Here is an 11,342-nt window from a genome sequence, read left to right as displayed (position 1 = left end):
CGATGAAATTGAACTTAACGACCAAGTGCAGATCGGACAGTTCAAAAGCAATAGCCCATTCTGTCATTCCATTAATAAGCCCAAAATGTTTAAGACTTTAAAGGCCCAAACAAAGCCCAAAGAGAGAGAAGCTGGAAGTGGCTAATATCTTGTAGTAAAAGTGGATCAAAATCTTCAGTTATTAATCCACAATAGCTATTAATCCTTTTCTGCTCCTATGTTCCAGCTATTAATCCACAATAAACATTCAGAATTGAGGGAAGAGCACAAATAAATTCTTTTTTGGCTGATATTTCACTTACGTCTAGCCAGTAACAGATAACACGGTTAAACTTTAAAATATATCAAGCAATGACCAAAAAGGGCAGAAACAGATTGTCTTTGCATGAAAAGAATAAATGAAGATAGCAGACGATAACTTCTTTTGCCCTATTAAACAATTTTAACAAATGTCTTGCCCGACTACAAGATCAGTCTTAGAAGCACTAAATATTAGTCAGAGCAACAAGTTTTAATTCAGAGAACACTAACACTTTTTTATCAAAGAGAAAAAGTTCAGGGAACACATTCAGATATGAATTTCAGCAGGACTAGGTTTCTTTGGGGGCCTTCTTGGCAGCTTCTGCAGCTGCTTTCTCTGCCTCGATCTCAGCAACAATGGCATCAATCTCAGCTTCCTCAAGTTGCTTAAGCCCATGCTCTTTTGTCATAACAGCAACTTCTATGTTCTTCCCACCACTTTCAACAGCCTGATTCATAGGGAACACAAGTTTAAGAATCATCACAGTCCAAACAAATGCACTCAGCCAACTAGACCCTCAGCAAAGTAAGGCGTAGAAATGTCAACAAGAAATAATCATGTAGGTTTGTTTTATTTATAACGCTGTTATCTGATCAGCTTGCAGCACGCCTAGACTATTTGACCAGGTACCTGCTTCCTCCCACCAGCATACAACAACAACAACCCAATATAATCCCACTAGTGGGGTCTACCCTGGGGTAGAAAGGCTGTTTCCGATAGACCCCCGGCTCCCTCCCTCCAAGAACTCCCCACCTTGCTCTTGGGGTGACTCGAACTCACCACCTCTTGGTTGGAAGTGAGAGGGTGCTCCCTCCCACCAGCATAGGTACCGAATTACTCTACCCACCAAGGCTTAGGTTGATGGGAAACTATCATTTATAAATCCGCTTAAACTGAAATGTAATTTTGTCAACAACTTGAATCATAAAGAGCCGCGCCCAAAGCAAATTAAATAGCTTAGCATGTGTGAGTCATATGTACGCCAGAAATATATCATCGAAATGCAAGTTTAGGTGCCGCTTATATTGAAGATGTTATTATTCCCAGCGAATGAGCAAGTCATAAGATACTCTTGAGGCAGTTTAAGAAAGCCCAAGTATTGCAATAGACAGAGGACTTTTGACATCTATGGACATTCATAGGAAGACATTCTTCAAATGTATGTCTGTCTGTGATATTCAACTGACAACTCCTAAGTTACCAATTTCATTAGCTGCTTAAGCACACCCACAACATTCACATTTTTAAAAATAGCAGTGGTATATGCACAAGTTTGCACGCACCTCAAACTAAACCATTTGACAACCTGCTACACTACAGCCTACAAGCGCCAGACGTCCTACCGCTAAGGTTGAGCGAATAAGCTCACACAACTAACTGTAATAGCTGGCTTTGAACCTTAGATCTTCTGTTTGTTACTCCTAAGTTCTATCCCACTCATTTATCCCCTTGTGGACGACAATGACAACATAATGTGAACCTTAGATGGTAGCAATTAATGTGTCTGAATTTCTAGACACATTATAAATCTGAAGTATGGACCTTTCACCGGTCTCTTAGGTGATGAAGAAATTTCCTCACAAGTTTTTAGAGGTATGTACTTTACAGCAAATATATGAAAAGTAAACGTAGTTGAGATAGCTTTTTGGGGCCTAATTACATATCATGTCTCATCTTAAATGATTTTTCACATCTTCGGGCGTCATTACGTCAAAAAGAGAGTTAGTTTTATAGGTTTAGAAACTAACAAATCACATTCGTGCTTATTTTTGTTGTGTGCTGAGTTGAGGAGAGACACAACTTGGCAGTCACCTCCAACATCTAAAACTGACTTCCGCATAAATTCATTGTCCGCATACAAAGTCATTAGGCATCACATTACAAGCAATAGTGCCGTATGCATTTTCTAGAGAATGCCGCCAGGAACAGAATCAAAGAAGCAAGCAAGAGAGCTTATCACTTTTAAAACGGAGAGATCTTTTCAAAAAGGAAACTAACAATTTCCGCAGGGCCAAAGAAATAACAGCCATACGATTTCGAACCAACCTTGTCAGCATAAAAGTCATTAGGATTTACATTTGCAGGGTCTGCCTCTAGCCATAGGAACAAGGTGCAAACAAGAGAGCCCTACTTGCAAGCAGAAAAAGGTTCTAATCAAATAAGCAAATGCATTACATAAGATCTATCCACATCCCACTCCACGATAAGGTAGCTATTCAACTTAGCAGTCACTAGAAATCTGAACCATACCTACAATTGTTTTTCAGTCATCGAAATCTTCCTCTTGAAAAGAATTCAACCACCCAAGGATATCATTGGTGATCTAAGTTCAAAACGACATTATTAACCTTGAATTACGGCACTATGTGTACCGAGTGCCTATTTTAAGGTAGTCTTTCAGTAGATGTCAGGAATCGACTGAAATTGTACTTCTACCAGGTAACGAGCCAGAAATTCTCACACAACTGAATATTCTATGCCAATGCCCCAATTCCCACATTTCTAAAACTCCTGTCCCATACTCAATACTAGCACATACTAGGAACTGTTTGCATTATCCTTTTCGATAAGGTACTAGGAACTGCTTCCAGGTAAATAAATTGTTTTTCTTTCTAAGAAAATATGTATATATAGATTAAATAATTTTTTTCCTTTCTAAGATAATATGTATATATAGAGTATGCCTATACCGCTTAAAAACAATGCAAAGTAAACATTAATTTAGAACAGGAAGTAAACCCTTGCAATAATTTTATACTCTTATAAATATAATTCACAACTCACATGACCTTATAAAACTACGAGTGTATTAAAAATATGTCCCATAAAATGGAAGGGGCAGAGTATTAAACAACTATAATTTTTAAAAAAAAGTATCTTGAGGACATAACCATATACAGAAAGCATATATTTACCAGCAAACTAACATAAACCTAATCCTATCCACCGTTAAGATCGAGCAAAATTCCAAACTACCTCTAATTATACAAGCAAACAAAAGTTAACATACACTACATAAATTGTTGAAGTTGCATTCAACCATCGAATGTCACATTTTTGTTCATTACTACCCTCCCTTCAGAATTTTATCTATTTGTTTTGTGCCCAGCTCATTAGTGAAAGAACTGTGTAACAGTGCCAAGAATTAGATATCATATGGTGAACTGAAGAATCCATAGTGAAGTCAACGTGACTTCATATCTGGTCTAGGCAAAGAAGGCTAAAATCTTAAGTCAATCTCGTTACATCTTAATAGATCAACATTTAGAGCACTAATTTCGCAGGACTTAGAAATTGAGGCATAGTTGATTGATTGAACTATGACGGGAGGAGTTTAAGATGATCCCTTATGTTCTGAAGATTTAAAATTAAGAGCTGATGAAAAGAAACGCAAGTTAAGAGAAACTCACATTATGGGTTTTGATGTTTTGTGAAAGGAAAATTGCATTTAAATTTTTTTTTTTTTTGTGAAGATTACCACAATTCAAAATAAGCAAGACAGAGATTACTTACTTCAAGCAAAGCACGTATTGCTAGTTTCACAGTTTCCTGGCCAGATGTTTCTTTGTAGTTCTTCTCCAAAAATTCCCGAAGAGAGTTGGAATTTCTACCAGTTGCATTGGCTTTCCAAGCTGAGAATGTACCAGATGGATCTGTTTGATAAAGCGCGGGGACACCGGTGTATGGGTCAAAACCAATGATCAAGGTGGATAGACCAAATGGCCTAACACCACCACTTTGGGTGTACTTTTGCTGAAGACCAGCAATGTAACGAGTTATGTACTCAACAGTAACAGGATCCTCAACTGTAAGCCTATGACTCTGACACTCAATGCGTGCCCTATTCACAAGGACTCGTGCATCTGCTTTCAGTCCAGCACAGGCTAATGCAATGTGATCATCTAGATTTACTATCTTTCTCACTGACCTGCAAAAAAGAAAAAGATTAACTAGCTTAAGAATGTCAAAGCAGGAGGAAAATTCAAATCAAAATGCCAGAGCAATATCTCAATCAATGTAAACACTAGACCAGGGTGATAAAGTTAACTTGGGTATTAGTATGTATTTGCCAGCACACATCATCTAATAAACAGAGTAAACAAATAACCAAGTTATACTTGCAACAACTAAACTCCTATCTTTCAACCACCAGGTAAGAGACACCCTTAATTGACCAAAATACAATCTTTTCTTTTTGTTGAGAAAGTTGACCAAAATAATATCTTTCCTCAAAAGCTTTTCTAAACTGCTATATGGGCCTTAATTCTCTATCCATTGTATGGGTAGTCTTGTCGCTCTCCCTACCCCGGGCTCACCCACGAGGGGAAAACCAAAAGCCAAAATAGGAAGCTCTTGGCACACTAAAGATATCAATAATAATACAGGTATTCTTTAAACAAAAAGCCCTTAATAAACTCTATCAGTTCCAAACAGCACTATGTACATTACATTACATACTATTAGGTCCAGATAATTAAAAGAATCAGCTAAACCACTTGCAACCTCCAAATATTGAAACTAAAATCTTTAATAGACTCTTTACAGATAATACCCAGAAATAAAAAATTCAACAACATATAGACACTCTCTTAATGAGTATATGTGCACACCAAAAAAAACAAATGATAAAAAAAAGATCAGAAAAGTAAGAGGTCAAAATCCAGAAAAAGAAACACTAAATCTCGCGGAATCACAGAGTGAACCTAAAGAGCATTATTTTCATAAGTAAACCTAAAGATTGCATTTTTAGATCTTAAAAGCAGATAAATTGCAACAAAGACGTACCTAGAGTCCTGAAGCTTGGGAGTGGACTTCTTCTCGACGCCAAGGACAACAGTGTCAGTGCCACGTACACCAACGGCGGCGTTACCTTTGCGTACGGCTTCGAGGGCGTACTCTACTTGGAATAGGTGGCCGTCCGGCGAGAACACGGTGATCGCTCTATCGTATCTAGCCATATCTGATACTAAAAGTTACCGAACGATTTGCTCTCTGTGTGATTTCAGTTTCTTTCTTACGATCTCTGAGTATTGCTACTGAAAGCTCTTTCTTCGAACCTTTCTAGCTTTTCTGGAATTGCTTGTGATGCTCACAGCAGAATATACACACTTCTTGGGTAACAAGCTAATCGCATTGAAACGACGTCGTACAAGCACCTTCTTTGTATTTTGTTTTTTGGTTCACTTTAATTTATTAAAATATAATTTTTATATTTACTGCCCCTTATTCTTATCTTTTCCAGCAAAAAGAGAAGTCACTCTGCCCGTCCTCTGAAGTAGAAAATTCTAGTAATATTTAGTGTTCGAGTTTGAGAATTGAAATTTTTGTTAAAAAAGTATTTTTCTTTTTAAATAAACTTTATGCTATGTAAATCTGAATTAATCGGGCAATAAATATTGAATACCAAATGATTACATAAAAAAAGTCACTCCAATTTTTTTTAAAAATATATACTATAAATTAACTTATTCATATCCAAGTAGGCCTTCACGGGTTAACTCTCACAAATAAGATAGATTGATTGTGATTTCTTTACCCTTAAATAAGGAGGTGAATTTAACTTCGGATTCCTAACTCAAGTAAATGTATGGGTCAAAATTTGCCCAAAGGCATTTAACATGAAGCGATGTGGTCATAGGTAATTTGGCCGAGGTCGACTAATCATTAATGTGGATTCATGGCCGAGCAACCAGTTATGGCCGAGGTCAAGTATTAGGGAGCAGTTAACGGCCAGTTCAGTAATAGAACCTTTAAGAGAATATTCCGTTATTTATACTTTATACTTGTACTTTTAAGGTTAATTGAGGGTTTGCCCCTATAAAGAGAAAGGGAGATCAGATCAAGGGGGCTACAAAAATACTGTCTACATCTTTTATAGCAAATCCAAGAAAGACTTCAAAAATTCTTGTATCTATCTATCAATCATCGTGGCCAGGAGAAGAGTCGTTTTATCCTATTCGATTTTGGGTGAATCATTCCCTTTATTTACCTTAGCGCCGTTCAAAGTACTTGAATGCTAGATCTTCTTCTACCATTATCGGTATTCGCATATTGAATTCATATCTGAAGTTATTAATATTAGCTATGCTTAACCCCAAATTAAATACATTCAATTAGTTTAGCCAAAAACAATTATTTTTTGGTCAAACAATTTGGCGTCGTCTATGAGGATTGTCTAGTTAAATCTTTAGTTTCTTCTAGATCTATAAGTAGCATTGTTCACAAAAAATAAGATAGAGGTGTATACTTCTTGTACACCCAGATCTGACATGGCAGGTAAAGGAGAAGAAAGGACGAAGGCAGTGGCCGATCTCACTACCAACCTCCTAAACACCATCAATGAGGTCTCCGAAACAGAAGGCGAAGATATAACGCCAAACACCTCTCCCCGACGAAGTGAATCGCCCTTCCCTCATGGTAGTATCACAGGATCCCGTGGTAAAGGAGCTTCCACGTCCATAACAGAAGAGACGCCACCAGCGGTGAAGAAGCTAGTCGAGGCTTGGCTGACAAATACACTGACAGGTATCCTCAACAAGCCCACTCAGGAAGTAGTTAGAGAAAATACAAAGACTTGCATTGCACCAGCAATGGCCAAGCAGTACGGTCCTCTCCCTTCAGTAACAGGTATCACTCACAATACTAATAATGCAGGTAACGACACCCTCACAGCCATTCTGAGAAAAATGGAAGAAATGGAAAATGAAAATAAAATACTCCGGGATCAAATAAGAGAGCACCAAGAAAGAGTCGACAAAATACCGAGTGCCCCAAAACTGCTGCCAAAAAGAGACGTTGGTCGGTTCATCGAGCAACCCTATAGTGATAAAGCCGCCCCACATGCCATACCCAAGGCGTTCAAGATGCCACCTTATCTGAAAATTTATGACGGTACGACCGACCCTAAAGATCATGTGACTCGCTATGTCACTGCAGTAAAAGGCAACGACCTCACCAAAGAACAAGTGTCCTCTATCCTGTTGAAAACGTTTGATGAAACCCTCACCGGGGGCGCACTAACTTGGTATTCACAGCTGCCCGCGAGCTCCATTGAAACATTCGAGGAGATGGCCGACAAGTTCGTAACGGCCCATGCTGGAGCTAAAAAGGCGGAGGCAAGAGTGAACGATATATTTGCCATCAAACAATCATCCGGAGAGGGATTGAGGGACTTCCTTACTCGATTCAACACAGTAAGGGTGGCCTTACCAAATGTATCAGAAGGAATGGCAGTAGCAGCTTTTCAGAACGGGCTGAATAGGAATGGCTCAAGGGCAACAAGAAAACTACTAAGCCGACTTATGAAATATCCTCCAACCACTTGGTATGAAATACACAATGCCTATTATGCCGAGATCCGCGCCGACGAAGACGACCCGAATGGGCTGACCCATCGTTTGGCCTCGGTACAAGCCGAAATCAGGAAGGATCGAAGAAATGACACCAGGAGATATCTCGCAGCCCCACGATCCAACCGAGAAAGGCATCAGCCATATGTCAGAAATGCCATCATGACCAATTCGCGCCACGAAGAGGGCCCATCTAGGCCAAAATCAGGGACTCACCGGAACGAGCGAGGTATGCCCCATTTACTATCCGCTCACAATTTTTGTGTGTCACCTTTAAAAATAGTCTATGCATTGGAGAAGCTCGGACCAAAAGTAAAGTGGCCACAAAAGATGAGGTCAGATCCAAACAATAGAAAGTCAAATGCCCTCTGTGAGTTCCACCAAGAGCGAGGTCATAAAACTAAGGACTGGATCGCCCTAAGAGAGGAAGTCGTGAACATGATTCATCAAGGACACCTCAAAGAATTGTTGAGCGACGAGGAAGGACCAACTATGCCCGAGGACGCGAACAGCACCGGGGATCACCGAAACCACCCTCACTGACTCGCACCATTCAAATGATCATCGGGGGCGGCGGTGAAGTTTCGATCAACAGCATAAAATTCACCACAACCCACAAGCTCAAATGGTCAATCACTCATGAACGGTACGACGAACTCTAAGAAAGTATCATCTTCGATAAGTCAGATACCCATGGTTTGGTTTTTCCTCACTATGATGCCCTTGTTATCACTTTACGAATATTAGATACAGATGTAATACGCATTATGGTGGACGATGGGAGCAGAGCGTACATTGTCCATCCTCGAGTACATACGCAAATGAAACTCGAGGATAAGATAGTACAGCGTTGCATCACGGTGACAGGTTTTAACAATGTAGTTGAACGAACATCCGGAGAAATCACACTCCGCGTCCTAGCCGGCGGCGTCACTCTGGAAATCACATTCCACATCATGGATCAGGATACGGCGTACAATGCCATAATAGGTCGATCGTGGATACACGCCATGAGAGTTATCCCCTCCAGCTTGTACCAAATCATCAAATTTATAACCCCGTGGGGAGTATTCAACATTCGAGGAGAACAACGTACATCTCGAGAATGCTATCGCATCGCCCATGATTGTACATACACCCAACAAATGAAGGGCAAAGCAGAGGATGCATAGCAATTAATAATGTCGAGGTCGAGCTATGCTGAGAAAGCGGACGTCATCAGAGATCCCGAAATAATAGACGCCATGGGATCAACCGTAGAAGACCTCGACCCCGCCCAACTTAACGATAATGACCACAGCAAAATAGCCTACATCGGCCGCAAGCTTCAAGAACCAAGTAAATTCCGTCAATTCTCAACTGCTAACGCAGACTTGTTTGCTTTTTCCCATGCAGACATGCCGGGTATCCCGAAAGAGATCGCCATACATAGGTTGAACGTCGACCCATTCCACCCCCCTGTGAGGCAGGTTAGGCAAAAATTCAATTCCGCAATAAACGATGCAGTCCGTGAGGAGGTCGAAAAATTATTAGAAAACGGCTCCATCAGGGAATCAAAATATCCCAGTGGATCGCCAATGTGGTCATGGTAAAAATGAAGAACGAAAAGTGACGGATGTGCGTAGACTTTACGGATTTAAACAAAGCATGCCCCAGAGATTCATTCCCGCTACCCCATATCGACCAACTCATTGACGTAACAGCAGGGCACGAACTGCTGAGCTTCTTAGACGCATACTCGGGCTGCAACCAGATCCTCATGGAGGAGGAAGATAAGGAGAAAACCACATTCATCACCCACCAAGTATCATATTGCTACAGGGTAATGCCCTTCAGACTGAAAAATGCGGGGGCAACCTATCAGAGGTTGGTGACAAGAATGTTTAAAAACCAACTCGGCAAAACCATAGAGGTCTACATAGACGACATGTTGGTTAAATCCAGACAAAAAAAAGATCACATCGACCATCTGAAGGAGGCCTTCGACATACTCAGGTGATACGATATGAAACTAAATCCTGAGAAGTGTGCATTCATCGTCACCTCGGGAAAATATTTGGGTTTCATGGTATCACAAAGAGGCATTGAGGTCAATCCCGATCAAATCAAGGCCATATAAGGAATACCAGAACACTTAACCAGCAAAAAACAAGTTCAGAGGCTAACCGGACGCATCGCCGCCCTGTCAAGATTCATCTCACGATCGTCTGATAGGTGTCACAAATTTTTCGGCGTACTAAAAAAAGATAATGATCTTCTATAGATGCCCGAGTGTGTGCAAGCCCTAAAGGAGTTAAAGGCTTATTTATCACCACCCCCTTTGTTAGCCAAAGCAAAACCTGGAGAACGCCTCCTCATCTACCTCGCCATATCCAAAGTAGTAGTAAGTGAAGTCCTGGTCCGAGAAGACAAAGGTACGCAATCCCCTATCTACTACATTAGCAAAACCTTAATCGACCCCGAGACGCAGTACTCCCACATTGAAAAATTGGCGTTGGCTTTGGTCGTAGCTTCACGAAAGCGTAGATCCTACTTCCAATGCCACCCTATCTCGGTAGTCACAACTTTCCCCCTAAGAAGTATTTTACATAAGCCCGAGCTATCGGGATTGCCTAAGTGGGCTATAGAATTGAGCGAGCATGATATCATGTATCAACCACGGACTGCGATAAAATCACAAGTCCTCGCCGACTTCAACGCAAAAATAATGCCTGAAGTAGAAAAAGAAGCCGCCCAAGCTTTCCCCTAAACACAACATCAATGGATTTTGTACACCGATGGCGATTCTAAGTCAGGGTCCGGACTAGGACTCGTACTTGAGGTCCCAACAGGTGAAGTAATTCGCAGTCCATAAGGTGTCCGGACATGACTAACAATGAGACTGAGTATGAGGCCGTGATTGCAGGATTAAGGTTAGCACTCAAGTATAGAGCAAGGCCGGTCATCCTAGACTGTGACTCACATCTTGTCGTCAACCAAGTCACATGGACTTTCCAGATCAAAGAGCAAAGGCTGCAAAAGTACCAAGCCAAAATTTGCAAATTACTGCTCGAGTTTAATGAATGTCAGTTCGACCAAATCCCTCGAGCACAAAACAAAGAAGCCGACGGACTCGCCAAATTAGTGGCTGCCACCAAAAGGGTAACCGACAAAGGAAACATGGTTGCCATCTACTCGTCAATAGACCAAATTGAGGTAAGGACTATAAATCTAACTTGGGACCGGCGCAACTATATTATTTCATACTTACAAGACGGCGTACTCCCAGATGATAAGAAATAAGCCAAGAAATTACGGATTCAATTAGCCAGGTACATCATCATCCAGAACGCCCTATACAAGAGGACGTACGGCGGCCCCTAGCAAAATGCTTAGGCCCGAATCAAACTCACAGTGTACTAGAAGAAGTCCATGAAGGCCACTGCAGTGCTCATTCAGGTAACCGAGCTCTGGTCAGATGCCTCATACAAGTATGATACTATTGGCTAACTATGAAAAAAGAGGCCGCAAACTTCGTAATAAGATACGAGCAATGCCAAAATTACGCCCCAATGATCCACCAAGCAGACGAGCAACTCCATTCGGTCACTTCCCCATGGCCTTTTATCAAGTGTGGGATGGATATCGCTGGCCCCCTCCATGCAGGACGAGGTAATGTACGCTTTCTCTTGGTTTTGACTGACTATTTTTCT

The 11,342-nt window shown here is 40.9% G+C and overlaps 1 protein-coding gene across 1 annotated transcript; it reads right to left on the bottom strand.

Moving 5' to 3' along the window:
* Positions 1 to 399: 399 nt before the first annotated feature.
* LOC104110369 (proteasome subunit alpha type-7-like) lies at positions 400 to 5,462 on the bottom strand. The gene is made up of 3 exons (XM_009619843.4): positions 5,087 to 5,462; positions 3,815 to 4,229; positions 400 to 749 (listed from the first exon to the last, which is right to left on the bottom strand). The coding sequence occupies exons 1-3, from the start codon at positions 5,257 to 5,259 to the stop codon at positions 591 to 593; spliced, it is 747 nt and encodes a 248-aa protein (XP_009618138.1). The 5' UTR covers positions 5,260 to 5,462; the 3' UTR covers positions 400 to 590.
* Between the last annotated feature and the right edge of the window lie 5,880 nt (positions 5,463 to 11,342).

The sequence above is a fragment of the Nicotiana tomentosiformis genome, chromosome 1 (genome assembly GCF_000390325.3).
Source record: "Nicotiana tomentosiformis chromosome 1, ASM39032v3, whole genome shotgun sequence".
In the NCBI taxonomy this organism is placed as follows: Eukaryota; Viridiplantae; Streptophyta; class Magnoliopsida; order Solanales; family Solanaceae; genus Nicotiana; species Nicotiana tomentosiformis.
This window is presented reverse-complemented; position numbering and strand designations above follow the sequence as displayed.